This window comes from Chrysochloris asiatica, unplaced genomic scaffold (genome assembly GCF_000296735.1).
Source record: "Chrysochloris asiatica unplaced genomic scaffold, ChrAsi1.0 scaffold00116, whole genome shotgun sequence".
Taxonomy (NCBI): domain Eukaryota; kingdom Metazoa; phylum Chordata; class Mammalia; order Afrosoricida; family Chrysochloridae; genus Chrysochloris; species Chrysochloris asiatica.
This window is the reverse complement of record NW_006408634.1, coordinates 3837578-3859988: the sequence shown is the minus strand read 5'-3', so window position 1 is coordinate 3859988 and position 22411 is coordinate 3837578. Positions and strand designations below refer to the sequence as shown.

Sequence of the window (22411 nt, the reverse complement as noted above, 5' to 3'; positions counted from 1 at the left end):
AGAGGGTCTGTAATGTTCTTAGAGAAGGCAGTTACAGCTAACCTAGGCAGAGGGTCTGTAATGTTCTTAGAGAAGGCAGTTACAGCTAACCTAGGAGGTGGGTCTATAATGTTCTCAGAGAAGGCAGTTACAGCTAACCTAGGAGGAGGGTCTATAATGGTCTCAGAGAAGGAAGTTACAGCTAACCTAGGAGGAGGGTCTATAATGTTCTCAGAGAAGGAAGTTACAGCTAACCTAGGAGGTGGGTCTGTAATGTTCTCAGAGAAGGCAGTTACAGCTAACCTAGGAGACGGGTCTATAATGGTCTCAGAGAAGGAAGTTACAGCTAACCTAGGAGGAGGATCTATAATGTTCTCAGAGAAGGAAGTTACAGCTAACCTAGGAGGTGGGTCTATAATGTTCTCAGAGAAGGCAGTTACAGCTAACCTAGGAGGAGGGTTTATAATGAGCCTGGTGCTGAATTAGAGCTGAATATAACAATTGTTGCTTGTAGCTAAGCGCCATCGAGTCAGTTCTGACTCTTAGCAACCCTGTACAGTTTCCAAAGAGCAGCTGGTGAGTTTGAGCCACAGACCTTGCAGTTCAAACCAACCTTGCAGTCTAGTGCTTATCTTACAGTGCCACAGCAGGACTCCGAATGTGACAATATAACAAATATATTTACATTTATAATGGGGCATCAAAAAGTTTGTGGAAACATTTTTAAAAAACCGTTAAGGTAATGGAATTTACCCTGAAAAAAAAAAATTTTTTTTAAAGCCCCCTTGTATTGTTAGGTGGATACAGAAATATTACAGATGTCTGTAGACATGGGTTACTAGTGGTATTCCCCAAGAGAACTTGGGTGGAATGGCGGCACCCCAGTAGCTGTAAGCACACTTGTGTTCAGATCTTGGTGTCTAAATATCACGCTCCTATAAAACGAACCAAGGATCTCGGGAGAAATGAGTAGTTAAAGGGTTAGGACATCTTGAGTGACAAAATCAAGAATTACTTAAAAACAAAAGGGGGGGCATGACAAAGGGGCACAGAAATTAATCTGAATCCACTCAACAGCTAAAGATGAAATCATATTAATAAAACAATGATGCTTTCAGCTTATTACCCAAAATATAGACGAGGGGCCAGTCAGAACAGCCTGCTGCCTTCCCTTGTGCACTGCAAATGAACTTTGTGGATAGGACCCAAGTGTCAGTCAACTTGGGTTAAGAGCGTGGGCAGACACCCTTACGTAGGGATCTTGGGCTACAGCATATCCTATAGCAGATAGTGGCCTAGCGTTCGTCCTCCCCTTGTATTCTGAGCTCACATCCCATTACCAGGAGCTAATTATAATTAGCTAAGATAATGCACCTGGCCAAGCGTCTTTCTGCATACTTTCTTGTCAGGGAGGTCTGTGTTCCGCAGCACAAGAGGGGCATGTGCAGATAATCCTTCCTGCATTCATTGCTGTGTTTGTGTATGTGTAGGGGTGACCTGCTGGTCTTGAGAGACTGAAACCCACTTGAAACATACTTGGCTTTGTCTTTTCTCTGGTTGAGTAAAGCATTTTGTTTCATCCAGTTCCTGGGCATAAGTCACTTCTTTCTTGGTGACCCTGACACCTCCAACTATAGCGTGATTCATTGTTATCTTCTGTGTGATGGGAGTTCTCCTCTGGAAACAGTTACAGCTACTTGCAGAACAGTCTAAAATCTCTGTAACCCACACTGAATGACTGACTACCTATATAAATGGGAAAGGACAGATACTCTTTATAGATACTTTTAAGTTGCACTCTCATTATGTAGATACCTCCCCCCCAGCAGGAGGCAGAATTGATTGCCCTCCCTTTGTGTGTGGACTTTGACTTGTTTTGAAAAGATTAAGATTACAGAACAGTAAAAACAAGAAATTTACCATGGGGAAATGTGCCAAACCCTATGCTACAAGGGATAATGTAATTTTGATACCATGTACCATTAGATATTGGAGTCCTGGTGTGGCACTGTTGAGAAAGCACTGGACCGCAGGGTCAATTTGAACTGCAAAGTTGGCAGTTCAGATTCACCAGCCGCTCCTTGGAAACCCTATACTGTGTGGCTATGCGTCATAACTGACTCGAGGGCACTTAACCATTAGATGTAAGGTGATGAGAAAGAGAAGTTCTTCAACTGAGAAGTTCTTTTCCAAAATTGCCTAACATCTATCTGTCAAGTAAATGTGTCAGACAAATACAAACGTAGATTACAAAAGACCTCCCCAGTACTCAAAACTCTGGAGGTCATGAGAAAGAGAAAAGACTGAATAACTTTCACAGGCCAGAGGAAACATGATCTCTAATTGTATAAGAAAATAAAACCCTACGTAACCTCACTCCAATTTGTATGGATCAGTCAAAATCAAGTATGGGGTCTGGTTCTGTTCCACTTCTGACACCAGCTGTACTTGTAACATTTCATCTTCAGAGATTAAATCATTGTTACCTTATGATTTCAGTAGGTCCAGAACTGGGAAGAGTCTTCACTGGATGGTTCTGGCTCTAGCTCTTAGACGAAGTTTAAGTCAGATACTAGCTAGGGCTGTAACCATCCAAAAGCTCAGCTGGTGTCCGGGGATCACCTTCCAGAGTTGCTCAGTCACGTGACTGCCAGGCTGGTGCTAGCACTTAAAGGCAGGATACAGAAAGAAGAATTTGAGACACGCCTGAAAGGTAGATGGGTAGCAAACAGGAGGTGTGCGTCCAGAGGAGGATTGTTACCCTAAAGATGGCGAATCTTAGAGCATGTTAGCATGCTAGTGACAATAAGCAAGTAAAGGGGGCCGGGTTGGTGATGTAGGTTATAAAGAAGGTATTGGTGTGGAGTGGGTGGAAACGGAAGGTTTTGCCAGGTGGATAGGGCTCGCGTAAAGCATTTCCTTCCTCTCACTAACCACCTGGAGCTACGCTGGGTCCCACAAGTTAACAGTTCACAGTCCACCAGAACACCAAATCTGCCTACAACCTCAGACACCAGCTGCCATTTGTAGCCCCCAAGACAACATCACTGTGAACTGTTGGCTCCCCCTACACTTTTGAGATCGAGAATTGACTAGAACGACTCAGAACGGATGGAAAACCGTAGGGTTATTGTTTTATGAAGGCCAGCTGTATACAGAGAGTTGAAGGCACCGGGCCAGGGACTAGAAGAGTTCTGGTCATAGCTTCTTAGTACTTCTGCGACAGAAATCCCACATGAGTGGCTTGAATGAAATGATTTTTCACGTTGCAAGAGGCTGTTGTTAGGCACGGTCAGTTGATGCAGACACAGTGACCCAGCAGACAACAGAATGAAACACTGCCTTGGGCCGGGCTCACAAGCACTGTTCTGTCAGAGCCCATTTGTGTAGTCATTGTGCCCATTGTCTCACTGAGGGCCTTCCTGGTTTTGATTGACCTTTTACTTAACCAAGCACGATGTCTTTGTCTAGGGACTGCTTCCTCCTCATAACAAGTTCAAAGTACATAAGACAGAGTCTTGTCGTCATCATTTCCATTGAGTATTGTTACTTGCCTCTTTCAAGACGGATCTGTTCATTCTTGGGGCTCTGCTGTTGCTATTAAGGGCCATTCAGTTAGATTCAACTCATAGTGACCCTGTATAGTTTCCAAAGAGTGGCTGGTAGGTTTGAATTGCCAACCTTATACTGACCTTGCAGTCCAGTGCTTATCCTACAGTGCCCCATCAGGGCCATAATTCAAGGGCATCAATTCTTTTTTGTTCGTTCTTATTAACTGCTCAGCTTTAACAGGCATATGAGGCAATTGAAAAAAAAAAAATTGGGCCAGGCACACTTTAGACCTGAAAGTGACACCAGTGAGCATGTTGCTGTTAGGTGCAATCGAGTTGGTACCAACCCACAAAGACCTTAGGCACAGCAGAACGAAACACTGCCCAGTCCTGGGCCAACCTCACTGTTGTTGGTTGAGCCCATTGGCCAGTCCATCTTGTTGGGGGGGTCTTCCTCTTTTTCTCTGACCCTCCACCTTACCAAACATGATATCCTTCTCCAGCGATTGGTCCTTCCTGACAATATGTGCAAAGTATGAGAGACGAAGTTTGGCCATCCTGGGCTCCAAGGAGCACTCTGGCTGCACTTCTTCCAACACAGATCTGTTTATTCTTTTGGCAGCCCATGGCACTTTCACTATTCTCCAACACCATAACTCAAAGACATCAATTCTTCTATGGTCTTCCTTATTCACTGTCCAGCTTTCACATGCATATGAGGTTATTGAAAATACCACGGCTTGGGTCAGGTACACCTTAGTCCTCAAGCTGACATCTTTGCTCTTCAACACTTTAAAAAGGTCTTGTGCAGCAGGTTTGCCTAATGCAATATGTCGTTTGATTTCTTGACTGCTGCTTCCGTGAGCGTTGATAGTTGATCCAAGAAGAATGCCGTCCAATTTATTGTTTCTAAGTACCACTCTCCAGTGAAAGAAAGCACTGCTCTGTCTGTTGTACTGTGGTGGTTTGTGGGTTGCTGAGATGCTGGGTCGCCCATGGTGGACAGATTTCAGAAGGGCTTCCAGGCTAAGACAGATGCTTACTTGTGCTTCATTATGTGGGTCATAGAAACTACGGATAAAGTTGTGAAGAGTGAGAATTCCAGGACACATCGCACTCACGAGGAAACTGTACATAGATCAAGAGAGTACAGAAAATAGAGAATTACTTCAAAAACAAAACAAAATATGGAAGGTCAAAGGGATGCAGGAGCCAACCCATAATAGCTCCCAATGGCTAAAACTGGGATTCTTTGTGCAACAAAATAATGATGCTATGGATTATAATCCAAAATAAAAGAGAAGTATAGAATCAGGCTGCGAACCTTATGGTCAGCAGTTCGAAACAACCAGCTGTTCCGCAGGAGAAAGCTGAGGCTTTCTGCTCCAGTAAAGATTTACAGTGTTGGAAACCCTGTACAGGGTCACTATGAGTTGGAACCAACTCCACGGCACATAACCCACAAAATACGTGATTTATACGACTAATAAAAATATATTGAACGACTAAACAAAGGACCCCTGATGTGGCGCTGTAGGATAAGCACTGAACTGCTAACCACAAAGCCAATGGTTCAAACCCACCAGCCGCTCCTCAGAAACCCTACATCGGGTCTCTATGGGTTGGAACTGACCAACGACATTTAGTAGTAACAACCACCAGTGAAGAATCTATGCTAGCCACAGATTCCTGCAGAAAGTTCAGAGCAGAGCTTTTATATGTTTTGCAAAAGTTCTTAGTCACGTCTTACACATTCCATTCCCAAAGACAGGGGTCTTCTGATGTAAGAAATGAACAAGAAAACTTGTTTAATTCGCTTCAAGGTTTATCTAACAAAGGTTTCTACAGCAGCTGGAAGCCTTATCTTTAGCCTAAGGGAGGCGACGCCAGCTTTAGGAGTCCAGTTCTTCAGACTGACTTCTTTGCGGGATGTTACACGTTAAAATCTAGCATTCTCAGCACTTGGAGCTGGAGATTGTAATTTAATCATTTCATTCATGGGCTTTTTATACACAGACACTTGAACTCCCACTTGTACATTTCCTAACTTAAAAAAAAAAAAAAAAATCGATTCCTCTGCCCAGCCGGCTGAAAACAATTGACTACCGGCCTTGATTTCTTTTGTTAGGGTAGGAGACCACCACCCAATAAGGAGACCAAGAGACAAAGATAATGCAAAAGCAGGCGGGCTTTATTCAAGCTAGCATGCTAGGGTCGAGTGGCGGCTGGCAGTGTAGTGTTCAGCAGTGTTACAGCAGTGTTACTGCATCAGCTCACCAAAGCTCGACCCCAAGCAGTTCACAAACCGCACCTTATATAGGGTTTTGGGACACACCATGGGAGGGGGATATGCAAACTAGGATTACAACTTTTACCCAATGGAGCATTCAGAAACCGCAGGATCCAATAGATTTAAACATAACATCACATAAGTGACCTATAGTACTAAGACTTTTTCCAGTCCTACCGGCCTCATCTTATCTGTTATCTGTTCCGGCCACCTGGCCTGTGAGTCTTCAACTGTGACAGTTTTACGAGTGTGCTCTTTACCCTGCATTTGTGTCTCTTGAGACATTCTGTTGGGGACTTGCCTAGCCATGCCTGGTTGTCCTTATGGCCCCGGCCTGAAGCAGGTCTCAGAGCAAGCTCTTATGCCTGAAGCGGCGATTCTTGCTCTGAGCCCTACTTTCAGCCGTCCACTTTCATTCTCACACTTTGTGAAGCTGGAGCCTCTGAAAACCTATCTACCCGTTTGTCTCAAGGGCCAGGAAACCAGACAGCCTTCCGTACGGCAGATATTCAAATATGGTCGGCTCCAGGGAGTCCTAACGTGGGCGCAGACATATTGCCTCCTAAGACAATGCCGGAAATCCTGTTGTTTGCGCTCCTTCGAAGTTTTCTGACCCTCGCCAGATGCCGTAGCCGGTCGAAGGTTCCGGGCTAAGGGTCAAGAAGTTGAAGCCGTTACTAGGAAAATACAGGTGCAACGTTTTGGAGAAAAATAGGTCAGTGTGTATTTTGTCGGACGAAGGAGTTGTGGACGCAGTGAAGTGAGAGTCGCCAGCGTGGAGGGTTTTGAAATGTAGAAATTTAAGTGGAGAGTTTATTAAGTAGATTATCTGCTTGCTGGTTGGCGAAGGGAAATGTTTTAAAGAAAGTAAAAGAAGCGCTAACAGAAGTTTCGAGGGATTGGTTAAGCGAGAAGGCTGCATTTTACGGTGTGTGTGTTGGGGGGAAGGGGTAATGATTGTTTAAAAAACAAACGGGGAAAGAAAATGTGAAATTGTGATTTAATATGGGGTCGATTTCTTTCTTTCTGGTTGGCCTCAGTGGACTGGGTCAGAGAAAGTTTGAACTGTCGGCGGGATAGAATGCCGTCTCGTAGGTCCCCAGTACGAGATTCCCAAGTGTCGCGTGAGTTCTGCAGTGGGCTGTACCCGAAAGTGGAGGTTTGGAGGCCAGCCCTCAGGCTTGCGGTCTTCTTCGTTAGAGATCTGTTGGTTTGTGTATGGAGTTGATTTCAGCCCAGAGACGACCCCAAGTGACAGTAGAAGACCTCCATGGACGTTTTTCGCTTCTTCTCCCTTCTCCTCCATTTTTCACTGTGACTTAATGAAGGTTTCATCGGTTTGCATTCAGCCCGTCATACACTTACTTGCAATCCCCACATCACTACCTCACTTCCGCCCTGGGTTTCGCCTTTCCATTCCTCCTCCTTTCCCAACCCTTCTGAACTTTGTCCTTAGGTAAAAGCTGCCTTTTGATATCAAATGACCATTCTATAATGTGCGAATCTATGTTGTTGTTCCTACTGTATTACGTATTGCTTAGCTTGTCTATTGCTTGGCTGAAAATTGAGCCATGAGGTGCCCCATAGATTTTTCTTAGTGTGACATCTTTACAGCAGAAGATCCTCAAATCTTTTCTCTCAAAGAGCCACTGAGTGAATTCCAAGTGCTGATTTTGGTTGGCAGCGTAGCACTTAACCTTTGACCCATCAGGACTCCTCCTTTCACCACCAAAACTCCTTAGAAATTATAAAGAAGAAAACTTGGGAGTACAGTTTTACTTTTTCTCACATGGGGTCACGGTGACACGATGACAGCTATCAACGACAGTATCTCTTGAGAGAGGTGTGACTGTACCCAGCATCAGTTGTGTGCGGTCTGAAAACTAGCCCCAGGGAATGTTCCAGTTCTTTTGTAGAGTAGTAGAAATGTCCGGCTTGAGATTGGACATTTGGCAGGAATGAGATATGGGGCAGGGGAGAGTGCCTTTGTACTAGATTAAGGCTGTCTGATCATCAGGATCTAGGGTCTTTGCTCTTCACCCCTCCTGGCAGGGGTGAAGGTGGTATGAATGATGGCTACGGTGTCTGGATCAGGTACGGCATTTCATATGCAGCTCAGTGATGTGGGGAGGGCTGGATATCATGTCCAGGTGTTGAACTAATACAGGATGGAGATGGTCTCTGTCTGTAGCACATTGAATTGTAAGGACTGAAATTTTGGAAGTCCAGGACCCTGCCTGATGGTTAGGTGAGGTTTAAACTTTGCTGGTACAGTCCCCAGGCAGTAGTTTGTGAACATTGATTTAGACAATCGTTTTCTCTCCTCTAACTCATGGCTTGATGAAGTACAGACAGTTGTTAAATGCCGGTCCCGCTCATCAGTTTCTGTGTGTCTGTGTGTGTCTGTGTGTGTGTGTGTCTGTGTGTGTCTCTGTGTGTGTCTCTGTGTGTGTGTCTGTGTGTGTCTGTGTCTGTGTGTCTGTGTGTGTATCTGTGTGTGTCTGTGTGTGTGTGTGTGTGTGTGTGTGTGTGGCTGCTTTCCTGCCGTTGGATAGGTAGGTAGTTGATCACTAGCATTCTGTCGTTTGAATATATGTATCGTTAAGTGCTGTCCAGTCAGTTGACTCATCGCAACCTTGTATAGGGTTCTGAGGAGAGACTGGGGGATTTGAACCACCAACCTTGTGGTCCAGTGCTTTATCGTGCCGTCAACTTGGTTCCAACTCATAGCGATCCAGCATAGGGTTTCTGAGTCTACATCTTTGTGGGAACAGAAAGCCTCATCTTTCTCCTGCAGAGTGGCTGGTGGGCTTGAAACACCGACCTTGTGGTTCATGGTTTAGTGCTATCGTACAGAATTACTGTGTTCCCAACAGAGACCGTGTTGTTAGGTGCTGTTGAGTCGGTATCGACTCCTAGTGACCGTATGAACAACAGAACAAAACACTGCCCGGTCTTGTGCCAACATGACAATTGCTGTTCTGTTTGAGCCCATTGCTCCTGGCACTGGGCCATTCCATCTTGTTGAAGGCCTTCCTCTTTTTCACTGTCCTTCTACTTGACCAAGCATGATGTCCTTCTTCAGGGACTGGTCCCTCCTGATAATATGTCCAAAATATGAGAGACGAAGTCTGGCCTTCTGGCTTCTATGGACCCGCGAAAGGTCACAGACATGCACACGTTTCCCTTTGTTGACAGAATGTCTATCTTGTTAATTACTCAGCTCTGGCAGGATGACCCATACCCCAGTTTATTAGAAAATTCTTGTGTGTCATGTTATTGTTGTTAAGGGCCATCGAGTCGGTTCCAACCCATAGCGACCCTGTATAGGGTTTCCGAGGAGCTGCTGGTGAGCTTGAACCACCGACCTTGCAGTTGAAACGGCTTTGCAGTCTGGCGCATTAACTCCCAGCGCCACCCCAGGACTCCATGTGTGTGTCTTACTGTGGAACAAAGAACTTGGCTGGACATTTTGACTCTGGTTTCTGAAAAAAGTCCAATCAGTCAAGATACTTCTGTTTTTTTTTCAAAATATCCAGGCAAGTAGAGGCACACCGGCCCCACGACACCCGATGAACTGACTTCAAGAAGCAGGTGTGGTCTGATACAGTTCTACACGTTTACTTATTGTATCAATGCTGTCTGTACATCAAGGTCCAAGGTCATGGCTGGTCACTGAGGTCAGGGACACTAGAAGACGGGAACCGTGGACTGAGAACATATGGTCACAGGAGATGGAGCAGCATGTGTCTGGAGACAATGGATTGCCCTTGCTGGGAATTCTCTGAAACCTTCCTTTATTTGCCTTCTTTCTGGTTAAAATAAATGGGTAACTAAATGGAGTCCTGGTGTGGCGCTGTGGGCTAATGTGTCAGACTGCAAAGTTGTTTGAACTGCAAGGTTAGTGGTTCAAGCTCACCAGCTGCTCCTCGGAAACCCTACACAGGATTGCTATGGGTTAGAATTGACTCGATGGCACTTCATAACAACAACCATAGAAATGATGCAGGAGACTACATGGTAGAATTTTGCAAGACCAATGACTTATTCATAGCAAATACCTTTTTTCAAAAGCATGAAAGGTGACTATACATGTGGACCTCAGCAGATGGAATACACAGGAATCAATTTGACTACATGTGTGGGAAAAGACAATGGAAAAACTCAATATTATCAGCCAAAACAAAAGCCAGGGGTTGACTGTGGAACAGACTGTCGATTACTTATATGCTAGTTCAGACTGAAGTTATAGAAGATTAAAACAAGTCCCTGCGAGTGTAAATACATACCACCTGTAGTTAGAGGCCACCAAGAATAAGTGTCATGCATTAGACACTAATTACTGAAGACCAGAAGAGTTGTGGGATGACATCAAGAACATCATACAGGAAGAAAGCAAAAGGACCTTTAAAACAGGAGCAAGAAAGAAAAGACCAAAATGGATGTCAGAACAGACTCTGAAACTTGCTCTTGAGCATAGAGAAGCTAAAGCAACTGGAAGAAATGATGAAATAAAAGAGCTGGACAGTAAATTTCAGAGGGCAGCTCAAGATGCATTAGTATTATAATGAAATGTGCAAAGACCTGGAGTTAGAATACCAAAAGGGAAGAACATGCTCCGCATTTCTCAAGTTGACAGTACTGAAGAAAAAAGTCAAGCCTCGGGTTGCAGTATTGAAGAATCTGTGGGCAAAATACTGAACGATGCAGAAGAATCAAGCGAAGATGGAAGGAATACACAGAGTCACGGTACCAAAAAGCATTGCTCCATGCTCAGCTGTGGTAAGAGGTAATGTGATCAAGAACTGATGGGACTGAAGGAAGGAGGCCAAGCTGCACTGAAGGCCTTGGAGACAAACCAGGCTCCAAGAATTGATGGCGTGTCAGTTGGAATGCTTCAGCACGCTGAGGCGGCACTGGAGGTGCCCACTCGCCTGTGCCATGAAACTCGGAAGACAGCGACCTGGACAATCAATGGGAAGACATCCATGTGCATGCCTAATTCAAAGGAAGGTGATCTAACGAAGGGCAGAAATCCCTGAACAATACCTTTAACATTGCGTTCAAGTAAAATTTCGCTAAAGATAAAATGGTTGTAGCTGGACATTGATGGGGAACTGCCAGAAATTTAAGCAGGATTCAAAAGAGGACATGGAACTAAGGGATGTAATTGCTGATGTCAGATGGATTTGGGCTGAAAGCAGAGAAAGCCAGAAAGATGTTTAGTTGTGATTAATCGGCAACACAAAGGCATTTGATTATGTGGAGCAAAGTGTGGCTAACATTGTGAAGAATGGCGTTCTAGAACATTCAATTGTGCTCAGGAGGGAAAAATGGCCCAGGACCCGCAGTGCTTCGTTCTGTTGGGCACAGGGTCGCTATGAGTCGGTATTGACTCGCTGGCACTGAACAACAACAACAACAACAACAACATACCCTACTGGTGTAGTGGCTTACTCATTGGGCTGCTAACTACAAGGTCAGCAGTTTGAATCCACCAGTGGATCTGTGGGAGAAATATGAGACTGTCTGTTCCCATGAAGCTTTCTGGCCTTTGCAACCTGATACAGGGTGACTAGGAGTTGGACCCAACTTGACACTACACCACCACCACTATGGAGGCAAACGTTAGACAATGACTAAGGAAGACTGGAGACTAAACAATGCGTGTGAATTACAGTGATGGGGAAGATGCTGAGAGTACCACCTGATTCCAGAAAGAACAAAGCTGTCTTAGCCGCAGCGCTCCTTAGAAGGGAGGATGCTGAGACTTTCCCTCTCATTCTTCGGACATAATGTCAAGAGGGACCAATTCCTGGAGAGGGACATCATGCTTGGTATAGTTAGGGGTCAGTGAAACAGAGGGAAACCCCCAACAAGATGGACTGGTACAATGGCAGCAACAGTGGGCTCAAACATAGCGACAATTATTAGGCTGGCACAGGACTGGGGCCAGGCTGGGGGGAGTGGACAGTGCTTCGTTCTGTTGCTCATGAGTCAGGACTGACCCCACAGCACCTATTACCAACACCTGTGGTGTCTTGTAACTCCCACCAAAAGGTTGGGTGCTCGTGGTGGTTGGTAAGTGCCATGGAGTTGGTTCTGACTCACAGTGACCCTGCATAAGGTTTCCAAGGCGCAGCTGCTGGATTTGAACCATCAACCTTGCAATTAGCAGTCCAGCGGCTGTCCTCCAGTGTGCCGCACCAGGACTGGGTAGAACTACATAAGTAAGGTGCTTATGGCCCACCGAGGAGATTGGATTGTTGTTGGTAAGTGCTGTCAAGTCGGTCCTGACTCAGTGACTTTTATAGGGTCTCTGAGGAGCTGCTGGTGGGTTTGAAGCACCAACCTTATACTTCAAACCAACCTTGTGGTCCAGTGCTTATCCTACAGTGCCACAGAGAGGTGAATGCGACTGTTGTATGGGTGGGACCTTGCAAATACGGTGTATGGAACCCTAATGAGGGGCTTGGTCAGTGTGACTATCCTGCTAGGCTTAAAAGAGTGCCAATTCCTAAGCAGGCCCGAGGCCAGACTGGACGGAGGGACTGAGGACTGTGTAGCAGAGGCTAGAGAGAGGCCTGCCCATGGGGACTGCAGAGAAGCTGCTGTATCCTGAGCCCTTCCTGAGTCTGAATTGTAACCTAGTCCATCCTAGTGGGAGAAAGAGAAGGCTTTCTGCTCCGGTAGATGTGTAGCCTAGGAAAGCCTACACAGGGTTGCTATGAGTAGGAACCGACTAGAAATCACGCAACACCACCACTTCCCTGTGAACTCCATAGACGTGACTGGTCTGTGGATTATCGAGCCCTGTAGAAAAGTCGAGTGTGTCCTGGGGGGTTGGTTGGTGTCTGAATGGGTAAAAACGTTGAGAGTGGAGGCGTGCTGCCTGCCCTCTGCCTCGTAGGAATCAGAACTGATTTTTGATTCTCCGTCCCCTCAATGCAGATAAAGGAGGCCACAGTAAGGCGCCATTGCCCCCTGGGTCAGCATTACCCCTGACTCTGCTGGCCATTGTGGTTCACGTTCCCAGGGGCAGGTAGGGAGAGGGTTGGCGTGGGAGTGAGTGTATGGGAATCTGTGTGTGCGCATGTGTACACGTGTGTGTGTGTGCGTGGGTGCAAGTGTGCTGGGAGGTTCTCTTTTAGTTAGGCAAGTCTTTGAATTTCTTTTTCCATGTTGAAGATCATAATCTAACAATGATAGTGTTCTTTCCTGTTTTCTAATGTTTGCTGCTGCTTTTTTTGTACTGCATTGGCTCAGTCCCTCAATACAAAATAGGAAAGCAGGGTGGGTGTTAGTTAGGGTATACATCTTTGTCTTGTTGCCTACTGATAGAATTCACTTGCTACACGTTGACTAGAGTCAGTAACTTTCTAGGAGGTAACGTCATACATAACATTACACATTTATCTAGGACTTCAGTGTGATGATAAAAAGAGGTTTGTGTCATGATTTCAGTCTGATCTGGGTCATAGCTCCCCCTGACCCCTTCTAGTCTCTGTTCCCATACTTCCCTTTCTGTTGTGATCACTTGAATACCAGTCTGCAGAATTATTCGTCTGGTCAAAGAACAAGCTTTGATATTGGTCCCTTTTTTTTCTTTACTAATTTTTCTAAATTTATCGTAAAGAAATGGCAACAGTACAAGCATTGTTTAGATAACGAGAAGGAGCATAGTGGACACCACGGTCCCCAGCTGTATCAGGTCCCCGCACCCCACGGTGATGACCGTCCTGGTCTTCACCGGAAGAGCTGGCAGTCCTTGGTTCATTGTTCTGCCCTGTGGCTAATCATTGTCATTTATTTAGCGAGGTGCATATTTCCAGATGACAGTAAATGTGCTTGTGTATTTCCTTCTCAGGACTCAGCTTTCCTGACTTTCTCCTGCGGAACGGCTGGTAGTTTCGAACTGCTGACCTTGAGGTTAACAGCCCGATTTGTAACCACTACGCTCCCAGAGCACCTCTTCACTGTAAACTAGAGCTTTATTGGCCTATTTAAAATGCGGGTCTGTACTGTAATGTCATCTTCCCTTTCTAAAGCTCTACTGATGTGCCTTTCTCATTGAGGTCACAGTTAACGTCATGTTGATTTTTGTGTCTATTGTGAGATAGGATCAATCTTACTATTTTCCGTTTTTCTTTTATAGGTACATCTGATTGCCCAAGCACCATCATTTGAAAAGATTGCCCCTGTCTCTGCAAATCCTGTATCTGCTGTATTGCTGAGGTGTGCAAGCTGTTCTGATCACTGGAGAAAGGGGCAGTCGGCAGTAACGAGTGCCTTTGGTCAGGCTGAGTGCAGAGAGGGTGACACCATCTCCCCCCTCACACTGAATTTTTCCATCAGCCTACAGGTCCTAACTCCTCAGTAGCAAGAGAACCACCTGAAGGAATGAGGACGAGGCTCCAGGATTGGAATATTGTCATTTCTGGGAACACCCTTCATCAGATGAGGAGATTTCTGAACAGTTAACCCAGGAGACTCAAAAACAGAGCATCCAAGTTACTGGCCGTTTGCTGAAAACAAAAGAAAATGATGGAGATCCAGGTGGCTTTTGCTTTATTTTTGTGACTTTCTATGTTCCCTACTTAATAAGTGTGTTGTTGTTAAGTGCCGATGAGTTGGTTCTGTCTCATAGCGACCCTGCATAGGGTTTCCAAGGAGCGGCTGGTGAGTTTAAACTGCCAGCCTTCTGGTTTGTAGTCCAGTGCTGACCCAAAGACGCTACACAGGAGTCCTGTAAAATAGCACTGAATAAATATATAATATAATATAATAAATAAAATAGTTCATCTGAAAAGGGTGTGTTTAGAATTGTAGGAGCTTGGGAGAAATACACTTCAGATTCTGACTTGAATATCAGGTAAAGCAGGATCGGAAATCTTATTGATCGGGTTAGCATTAGATTACTGGCACTGGAATATGATGTGTGACAGATAGATCTGTGGGTTGTATTAGCTGTCAGTTTACACTTCATGTCTCACTGACAAATCATTACATTGTCCCCAGTGTCACTGATTTAAGGAGAAAGAAAGCAACTTCTTAGCAGATTTTAGTATTTCATTGGACTGTTTGTGAGAAGGTTTCTTTGACAGTTCTTCCAAGAGGTGACATGGTGGGTGGTGCCCAGAACAAAATTCTCTGAGATGCAACAGCACGTTTTCGATGACTGTGTCTTCAGGTCCCTCATGGGCCCCTGTGGGAATAGACCACACCAGCACAAGTGAACCGATGGACTCATTCCTGAATTCCTTCAGGAATTCAGCGTAAAGATGCTAGGAGGTTGGAGCGTTTTTCGGTGAAGCTGTGTTTGAGCAGAGCCGTGGCATTAGGCATTGGGTTGCTGGAAGGACTGCCATTTGGTAATGGGTGGGTTCCTGAACCGTGTAGGATTGACGCTAGAACTCTACGTTTGTCTTACGAATGAACGCAGTCTCTCCCCTATCCAGTTTACCTGCTTGGGTTGCCTTTATTATTCATCTTTAATTACACAAATGACTCATGGATACATTTTCATGGCAAAAGACTAAAACCCTAATCATGTGCACATACCAGAAATGAAGTTCTCTCTTCATGTGCTTTTGTTCACATCTCCTTCTTTTAATGGTTAATCGTGTCTACTTCATACATGATGTGTATGTATGTGTGTGTTACTCCATGCATGATGTGTGTATTGTTAATACATACCTATGGTGCTGTGGGCTAATGTGCCAGACTGCAAAGCTGTTTGAACTGCGAAGTTGGCGGTTCAAGCTCACCAACTGCTCCTCGGAAACCCTATACAAGGTCGCTACGGGTCAAAACTGACCTGACATCACTTAACACCAACAGCAGTTACCCAAGATGCTGTTACTGCATAAACCCGGAGAAGAGTATGTGTGATGTCCTAGTGTTGCTCTTACAGACATGCCACAAAAAGGTGGCTGAATTTCCGGAACCAGAATGTGTTTTCTCACTGTTGGGAAGACCTCTGACTCCTCTAACTTTCTAGGTGGGGGAGGAGGAGCTGCTTCCTATGAGACTGAAGTCAGATGTCGTCCACCATTCCCACAGTGCACTCTGCTTCTCTGCTGGGCCCAGTGGCTCATTGCGGTGGTCACTCAGAGCTGACGGACAACACTCACAGTTCAGGGGTTTATTAGAGAAGTTACTGCTTACAGTTGTAGATCCTAATACTCAGGATAGTTCTTCAATCAGGACAGCCTGCTCTCAGCCACGTCCACAGGGATGCCTGTCTCTGGGCCTTGGCCTCTCAGCCACGCAGCCCCTTGGCTGCTGCCCTGCTCAGACAAATGTTACAAACTCTTTGTTGTTGTTATGTGCCGTGGAGTCGGTTCCGACTCATAGTGACCCTGTACAGGGTTTCCGAGGCTATAAATCTTTATGGGAGCAGAAAGCCTCATCTTTCTCCCATGGAACTGCTGGTAGTTTCGAACTGCTGACCTTGCAGTTCGCAGCCCAATTTGTAACCACTGCGCTACCAGAGCTCCTTTACAAACTCTTAGCTCTGTTGAAAATGCCCACAGCCACTCCGCTTTGCCAGTAAGCCGTGGCCCAAAGGTGCTCAGCTCTGGTGCCATGAGTCCTGCATTACCCCCGATGGCATGCCCAGAGACAAGCCTTGCTGCCAGCAAGCCGCCTGCCCCAAGGTGCTCCGCTGTCTTACTCACAGCACAGAAACATTTCATTGGATGAATGATTGAACGTACAATTATATTTTGCTATGACTTTGCTTTTTCTGTAAGATATATATATTTTTTTTTTTTTTTTTGATGTTTTATTGTGAATTATGTGATCGTTTACATGGGAGAACACTAGCTTTACATTCATCCTATCGTATATCATTTTATTGCCATGGTTACAATCCCCTCCATGCATCATCAACCAACCAAAGGGTATACCCTGCAAAGCCTGCTCCCCGGTCATCAGCACACATGCCCTCTCCCTCTCTGGGTCTGGAGTCCCCAGCTGCTCCATCTGTAAGATATTTTTTAAGAAACAACTTTAGGTATTTAGCTACAGTCTGTATAGAGGAAACGAACCGAACTGCTGCTTTTACATTTCATTTTTATCATCAAAAGAAAATCACTTCATTAAACTGGACCCTGTTGTAACAGGATTCGCTGACATTGGAGGACGTGACTGTGAAGTTCACCCGGGAGGAGTGGCAGCTCCTGGCCCCTGCTCAGAAGGCCCTGTACCGGGACGTGATGTTGGAGAACTACAGCCACCTGGTGTCCCTGGGTGAGGACAGCTCCACTGTGTCTCTCAGAGGGTGTCCAGTCAGGGTGACCTTTCATTTCTCAGCAACTAAAAGCTTTGACTTGTCTGCGGGCCTCTAAAGTGTTAAGAGTCTCAGTCTGTGCTCTGACCCTGGTTTGTCCTAAACTAGCGTTGTGCCGTCTTCACACACTCAAATCCAGTTTCTTGTGTCCAAGTCTCCTGTGGTTTTTCCATGAGCAGGGTACCAGCTGAGCAAACCAGATGCACTGTCCACGTTGGAACGAGGAGAACCACCCTGGACTATAGAAGATGGGCTCCACCGTCGTACCTTTTCAGGTGAGCAAACAGAAACTATCACGTTGGGGAGGCTGTGCGAGTCCCATCCTAGTAAGAGAGCGCGTTGAAGCCTTGAAAGCTGTCTCTCCCCTTTGGAGCCTCTCTCGTTGTTGATTTTAGAGAACAATGTGCTCCTTTGCCTCCTCTGAGATCAGATTCTTGGTTTTTTGGTTATTTTTGTTTGTGTAGGTGTCTTTTCTCCAGGATTCTGAGACCTTTCACCACTTCTTTGTGTCCCACCTTCCAGAGAGAGAGAGACCTTGGAGTCTATAACAGTGTACAAAGCCCGGCATCTCCTCTCCCCCATTGGGTAATACTGATTTCCTTTCCTAACATCCACTCCCACTATGGAGTTCTTGCCCCCCACAGCAAACTGGGTTTTCCCTGTGCCTTTAGCTGCTTCCGTATTTTCAATTTACCTTCAATCTAAAGTTCTCCAAATGCTCAGTTTCCACTTTGTCGTTGGTTTTCCTAAGCCTTCATTTCAATGAGTCCAGCTTCTCTTTGCTCCAGGAGACTGTCCGTTGGCATGTCCTGTGGTATTTATTGTCTCTTGTACACTTTAGTCTGTTTCCATTGATTCGACTCGGACTCATGCCAGCCTTCCGTGTGGTCACAGGAGAAGTGTGCTCTATAGACTTTTCAGTGGCCCATTTTGGAAGGAAGTTGCTCAGCCTTTGGTGTGCTTCCAACTTTTGTTTAGCAGCTGAGGGTGTTAACTGTTTGCATTTACTCAGGGACTGTAAATAGACTTTAATCCCAGTGTTTTACTTACTTTGCTGACACCAAGATATCTCCCAAGGAGCTAGAATCGTGTTCCTTTTAAGACAACCGTATATGTTTAGGTTCTAGTCCTGCACAGCTTCCCTTCGAATCATCTCTTTGTTACCTTGAATGTTGCTCGTGTGCAAGGCCTTCGTCCTGAAAGGTCCCTCCTGTTCTTGCGGTTTCCTCACTGGTGCAGGTGTAGCGGGAGCAGGGAGGTGGCAAAGCCACAGCCAGTGTCGCAGCTGCTTGTACAGATGACATGCTTCTGTGTCCTGTTGTAACCTCCTCTGGGGCTCCTTCTGTCCCGCCTTCTTTAGAAATAGAAGAGAATGGCGTAAGTAGACCAAGGGTCGCAGTGTTGACGCCAGGAGGTTTCTAATAAATGTGAGCTTCGTATTTTGACTGAGTTCGATGGTGATCTACAGAAGAAAGAAGGGCTGATTTCAGGAACAAGCTGCCTTTGGGCTTCCTTGGTCTCTCTGCTGCTGACGGAGCCCGCTTCTAGCCAGTGTAGCGGCGTGGCTTTGCTCTCCCAGCTGCTTTCGGCTCGGACCACAGACTCTGCTGCTAGGCCCCTGCCAGGCGAGTCTTCAGTGTTACAGCGCTCAGCTCAGTCCAGCTCTTCGCGGAGCATGGTGGGTCCCTGCGCGTTACAGCGCTCACATTGTTTCAGCTCTTTCCAGAGCATGGTGGGTCCCCGCAAGTTACAGCGCTCAGCTTGGTCCGGCTCTTCCTGGAGCATGGTGGGTCCCCGCACGTTACAGCGCTCAGCTTGGTCCAGCTCTTCCTGGAGCATGGTGGGTCCCCGCACGTTACAGCGCTCAGCTTGGTCCGGCTCTTCCTGGAGCATGGTGGGCCACCTCCTGCTCCTTTTCTTTTCTGTGCTCTTTTTACCTCTGAGTCTGTGTGCTTCCCGCGGTGGTGTTGGATGCATATATAAACAAATTCTTCTCGATTTCAAGCCATGACCCTTCTGCCAGGATCCACAGATTGATCAGTCCCATCTTGGTAAGTCACAAAGACTTCATTTGCATACTGTTGTTGTTTGTTGTTAAGTGCCTTCTAATGGGTTCCAACCATAATGACCCTGTACAGGGTTTCTGAGGAGCGGCTGGGGAGCTTGAACCGCCGACCTTGAGGCTCAAACCGCCCTTGCAGTCCAGTGCATAAACCGCCAGTGCCACACCAGGACATTTTATTTTTATTTTAATGTTTTATTGTGAATTAGGTGATAGTTCACATGGGAGAACGTTAGCTTTATATTCATCCTATCGTATTTTGTTTCATTGCCATGGTTACAATCCCCTCCATGCATCATCAACCAACCAGAGGGTATATACACTACAAGGCTGCCCTCCGGTCGTTAGCATACAGTCCCTCTCCCTCTTTGGGTCTAAAGTCCCCAGCTGCTCCATCTCTCCACGTCATCATCTCTGCCTCCATCTCAGGCATCACTGCTTCTCTGGGTAGGGTTCTGCTCTCCGCTCTTCTCCCAGGGACCGCTGTTCCTAGACTGAAAAGTTAATCACTCCCCTCCTTGCTACAAAACATCTACCTGTACATTTCCAACCCTCACAAACAGTCCTGATAACAATTATTCACTATGGTATCACAAGAGACCTATCTGTACTTCCTTTCATCAGCCCCGCCCACTTGAAAGCTTGTAAGCCAGTCACTTCTTGCCTTTGTAGTTCCCCCCATTTTGGGTAGCCAATGTCCAAGTTGCCCATCCCTGTCTACTCTGTGTATGGGGGACACACCAGGACTTTTATTTGCTACAGAAACTTCATTTCCATAGTCATGTGACCGACCTTAGACCAGTCACAGATCAGGCTACAGCCCAGAGCCAGACGAAAAGTATCAAACCATAAGTTGTTCCTTACCCGGGAAATGTCAATCAATCCAAACAAAAGTAAGAAACCCTCTGGGGTACAAAACCGTGGCAAAGGTCACACCTCAAGGCTTAGGGGGAAAACTCAAGCTGTTTTCCCAAAGGACCAAGACAGAAGCCCACATATAGGAACTCATTTCACTCCAGCTCCTTCAACATGAGAAATGTGTGTGCTTATCCCTAACATTAGTACCATCCCTGGTACATGTTATTGTTATGTGCCGTGGAGTCGGTTCTGACCCATAGCGACCCTGTACAGGGTTTCCGAGGCTGTAAATCTTTACGGGAGCAGAACGCCTCATCTTTCTCCCGCGGAGCAGCTGGTAGTTTTGAACTGCTGACCTTGTGGTTCGCAGCCCGATTCGTAACCACTACGCTAACAGAGCTCCTTTTCCTGGTACATAGTTGTCATTTAATAAGGATTTGTGGGAATCTCTTCTTTCCCTGTTTGGATCAGGTGTTGCTTTAACCTTTATGACCCACTGCACAGAGTGACTTACGTATGTATATTTTATAGTCTGTATGTTTTGCAAGGTCTTATCGAAGAACAGTCAAGTATATATTGATTAATTATATATTATTTAATCTTTTATCTGCACTAATTACTTTCATCTTTTGGGTTGTTGACATTGTTGTGTTTTTAACCAGTGTGGAACAAACATTAAATACATGAAGCTTTGTTTACCCTGACTTCATAGCTTTGTCACTAAAGAGCCACCTCTCATCAAAACATCTTTAAGCAGAGCTTTACTGCAGTTCAGGATCATGGATGGATTTCCAATTCTCTTCTTTTCCAGAAAACCAGAAAGTTAGTGACCATCTGCTGGGGTCTCTGCAGCGTGACAGCGGGGTAAATACAGAGGAACAGTGCGGGGAAATTAATGAATTTGAAAATAGTGTTCATCAGGACCAAAGTCATTTTGCTGTAAGGCAAGATCATAGAAAGTTAGACTTACGTGGTAAAACGGTGAAATCGATTTTAACATTAATCAGTCAGAGAAGACGATATGAAATAAAGAACGCTGTCCAGTTTAATAGAAATGAGGCACTCTTTCCCCATGCTAACTCTGAGCAGTTTCCTACTGAATTTAAATCCCCTGATTGTCAGAACTTCAACAACACAAAGTCCCGACTTACGAAGCACCAGGAAAGTCTCACGGCAGAGAAAGCGCATGTGTGTAGTGAATGTGGGAAAGCCTTCTTCTGGAAGTCTGTGCTCATGAACCATCAGATGCTGCACACAGGAGAGAAACCCCATCGATGCAGTCTGTGTGGGAAAGCTTTCTCCAAAAAGTACTTGCTCACGGAGCATCAGAAAGCGCACACTGTAGAAAAGCCTTATAAAAGCACAGAATATGGCAAAGAGTTTGCCATGAAATCCAAGCTCAACGTGCATCATAAAATTCATAAAGTAGAGAAACCCCATCGCTGCGGTTTGTGTGGGGAAGCCTTCTCCAGGAAGCACATGCTAGCTAACCACCAGAAAGCTCACATGGGAGAAAAACCTTATGAATGCCAGGAATGTGGCAAAGTATTTGTCACAAAATCAGGGCTTAATATGCACCAGAAAACGCACACAGGAGAGAAGCCCTGTGCATGCAGTGAGTGTGGAAAATGCTTCAGCCGCGAGTTAAGTCTTATTGTCCATCAGCGAGCTCATAGACAGCCATCTTACATGTGCACAGTCTGCGGCACAGTCTTTGTCAAAAAAGCATGGCTCACGATTCATCAGAAGACCCACAAAGTCCAAAAATACTTTAAATGCAGTGAATGTGGGAAAGCCTTCATCCGAAAGAAAGAACTACTTTTACATAAAAGCATTCATACAGGAGAGAGACCCTATACTTGCAGTGAATGTGGGAAATGCTTCATCCGCGAGTTGAGTCTCGTTGTTCACCAGCGAGCTCATCATACGAGACAGGTGTCCTTCACAGCCACTGACGGTGCCAAAGTCCTTCTTAAGAACTCATGGCTCACAGCACATCAGAGACCACAGAAAGTAGAGAGATGCTTTCAATGCACTGAATGTGGGAAGGCTTTCTACCAAAAGAAACAGCTAAATTTACATAAAAGGATGCATATAAGAAACAGACCCTGTGTCTGCAACATGTGTGGAAAAAGCTTTGACTCCACACTTGACCGTTTTAACCATAAATTAATGCACACACGCGAGAAACATGCAGGTTCAGGCAAGATGGAAGTCCTCTCTGCAGCAAGTCTCAGCTCATCACTGACCAGTAACCTGCAGGACAAAGGCCCTGCGAGTACAGTGACTATGCAGATGCCTTCTGTAACATCCCAGTCTTCATTAAGCAACAGCGGACTCCTAGCAAATCGGAACATCGTTCTGACGGGACTGCCTGA

The 22411-nt window shown here is 45.7% G+C and overlaps 2 protein-coding genes across 2 annotated transcripts in view; both read left to right on the top strand.

The window, feature by feature from the left end:
• The window catches only part of LOC102836861 (zinc finger protein 350-like), a 9693-nt gene extending 3219 nt beyond the window's left edge, over window positions 1–6474 (top strand). Inside the window, exon 2 of the mRNA XM_006868338.1 lies at window positions 6293–6474. Within this exon, the coding sequence (XP_006868400.1) occupies window positions 6293–6474 (182 nt within the window). The remainder of the gene's footprint in view (window positions 1–6292) is intronic.
• Window positions 6475–6901: 427 nt separating this feature from the next.
• LOC102836482 (zinc finger protein 350-like) lies at window positions 6902–22411 on the top strand. The gene is made up of 7 exons (XM_006868337.1): window positions 6902–6979; window positions 16947–17073; window positions 17293–17376; window positions 18399–18423; window positions 20861–21701; window positions 21783–21990; window positions 22296–22411. The coding sequence occupies exons 1-7, from the start codon at window positions 6902–6904 to the stop codon at window positions 22409–22411; spliced, it is 1479 nt and encodes a 492-aa protein (XP_006868399.1).

Coding starts and splice junctions, on each gene's coding strand:
- LOC102836482 (XM_006868337.1), top strand. CDS start 6,902: ATGCCGTCTCGTAGGTCCCCAGTACGAGATTCCCAAGTGTCGCGTGAG. Junction 17,377..18,398: donor AGAAGATGGGCTCCACCGTC/GTACCTTTTCAG, acceptor CCAGTGTCGCAG/CTGCTTGTACAGATGACATG. Junction 18,424..20,860: donor TGTACAGATGACATGCTTCT/GTGTCCTGTTGT, acceptor CCAGAAAGTTAG/TGACCATCTGCTGGGGTCTC.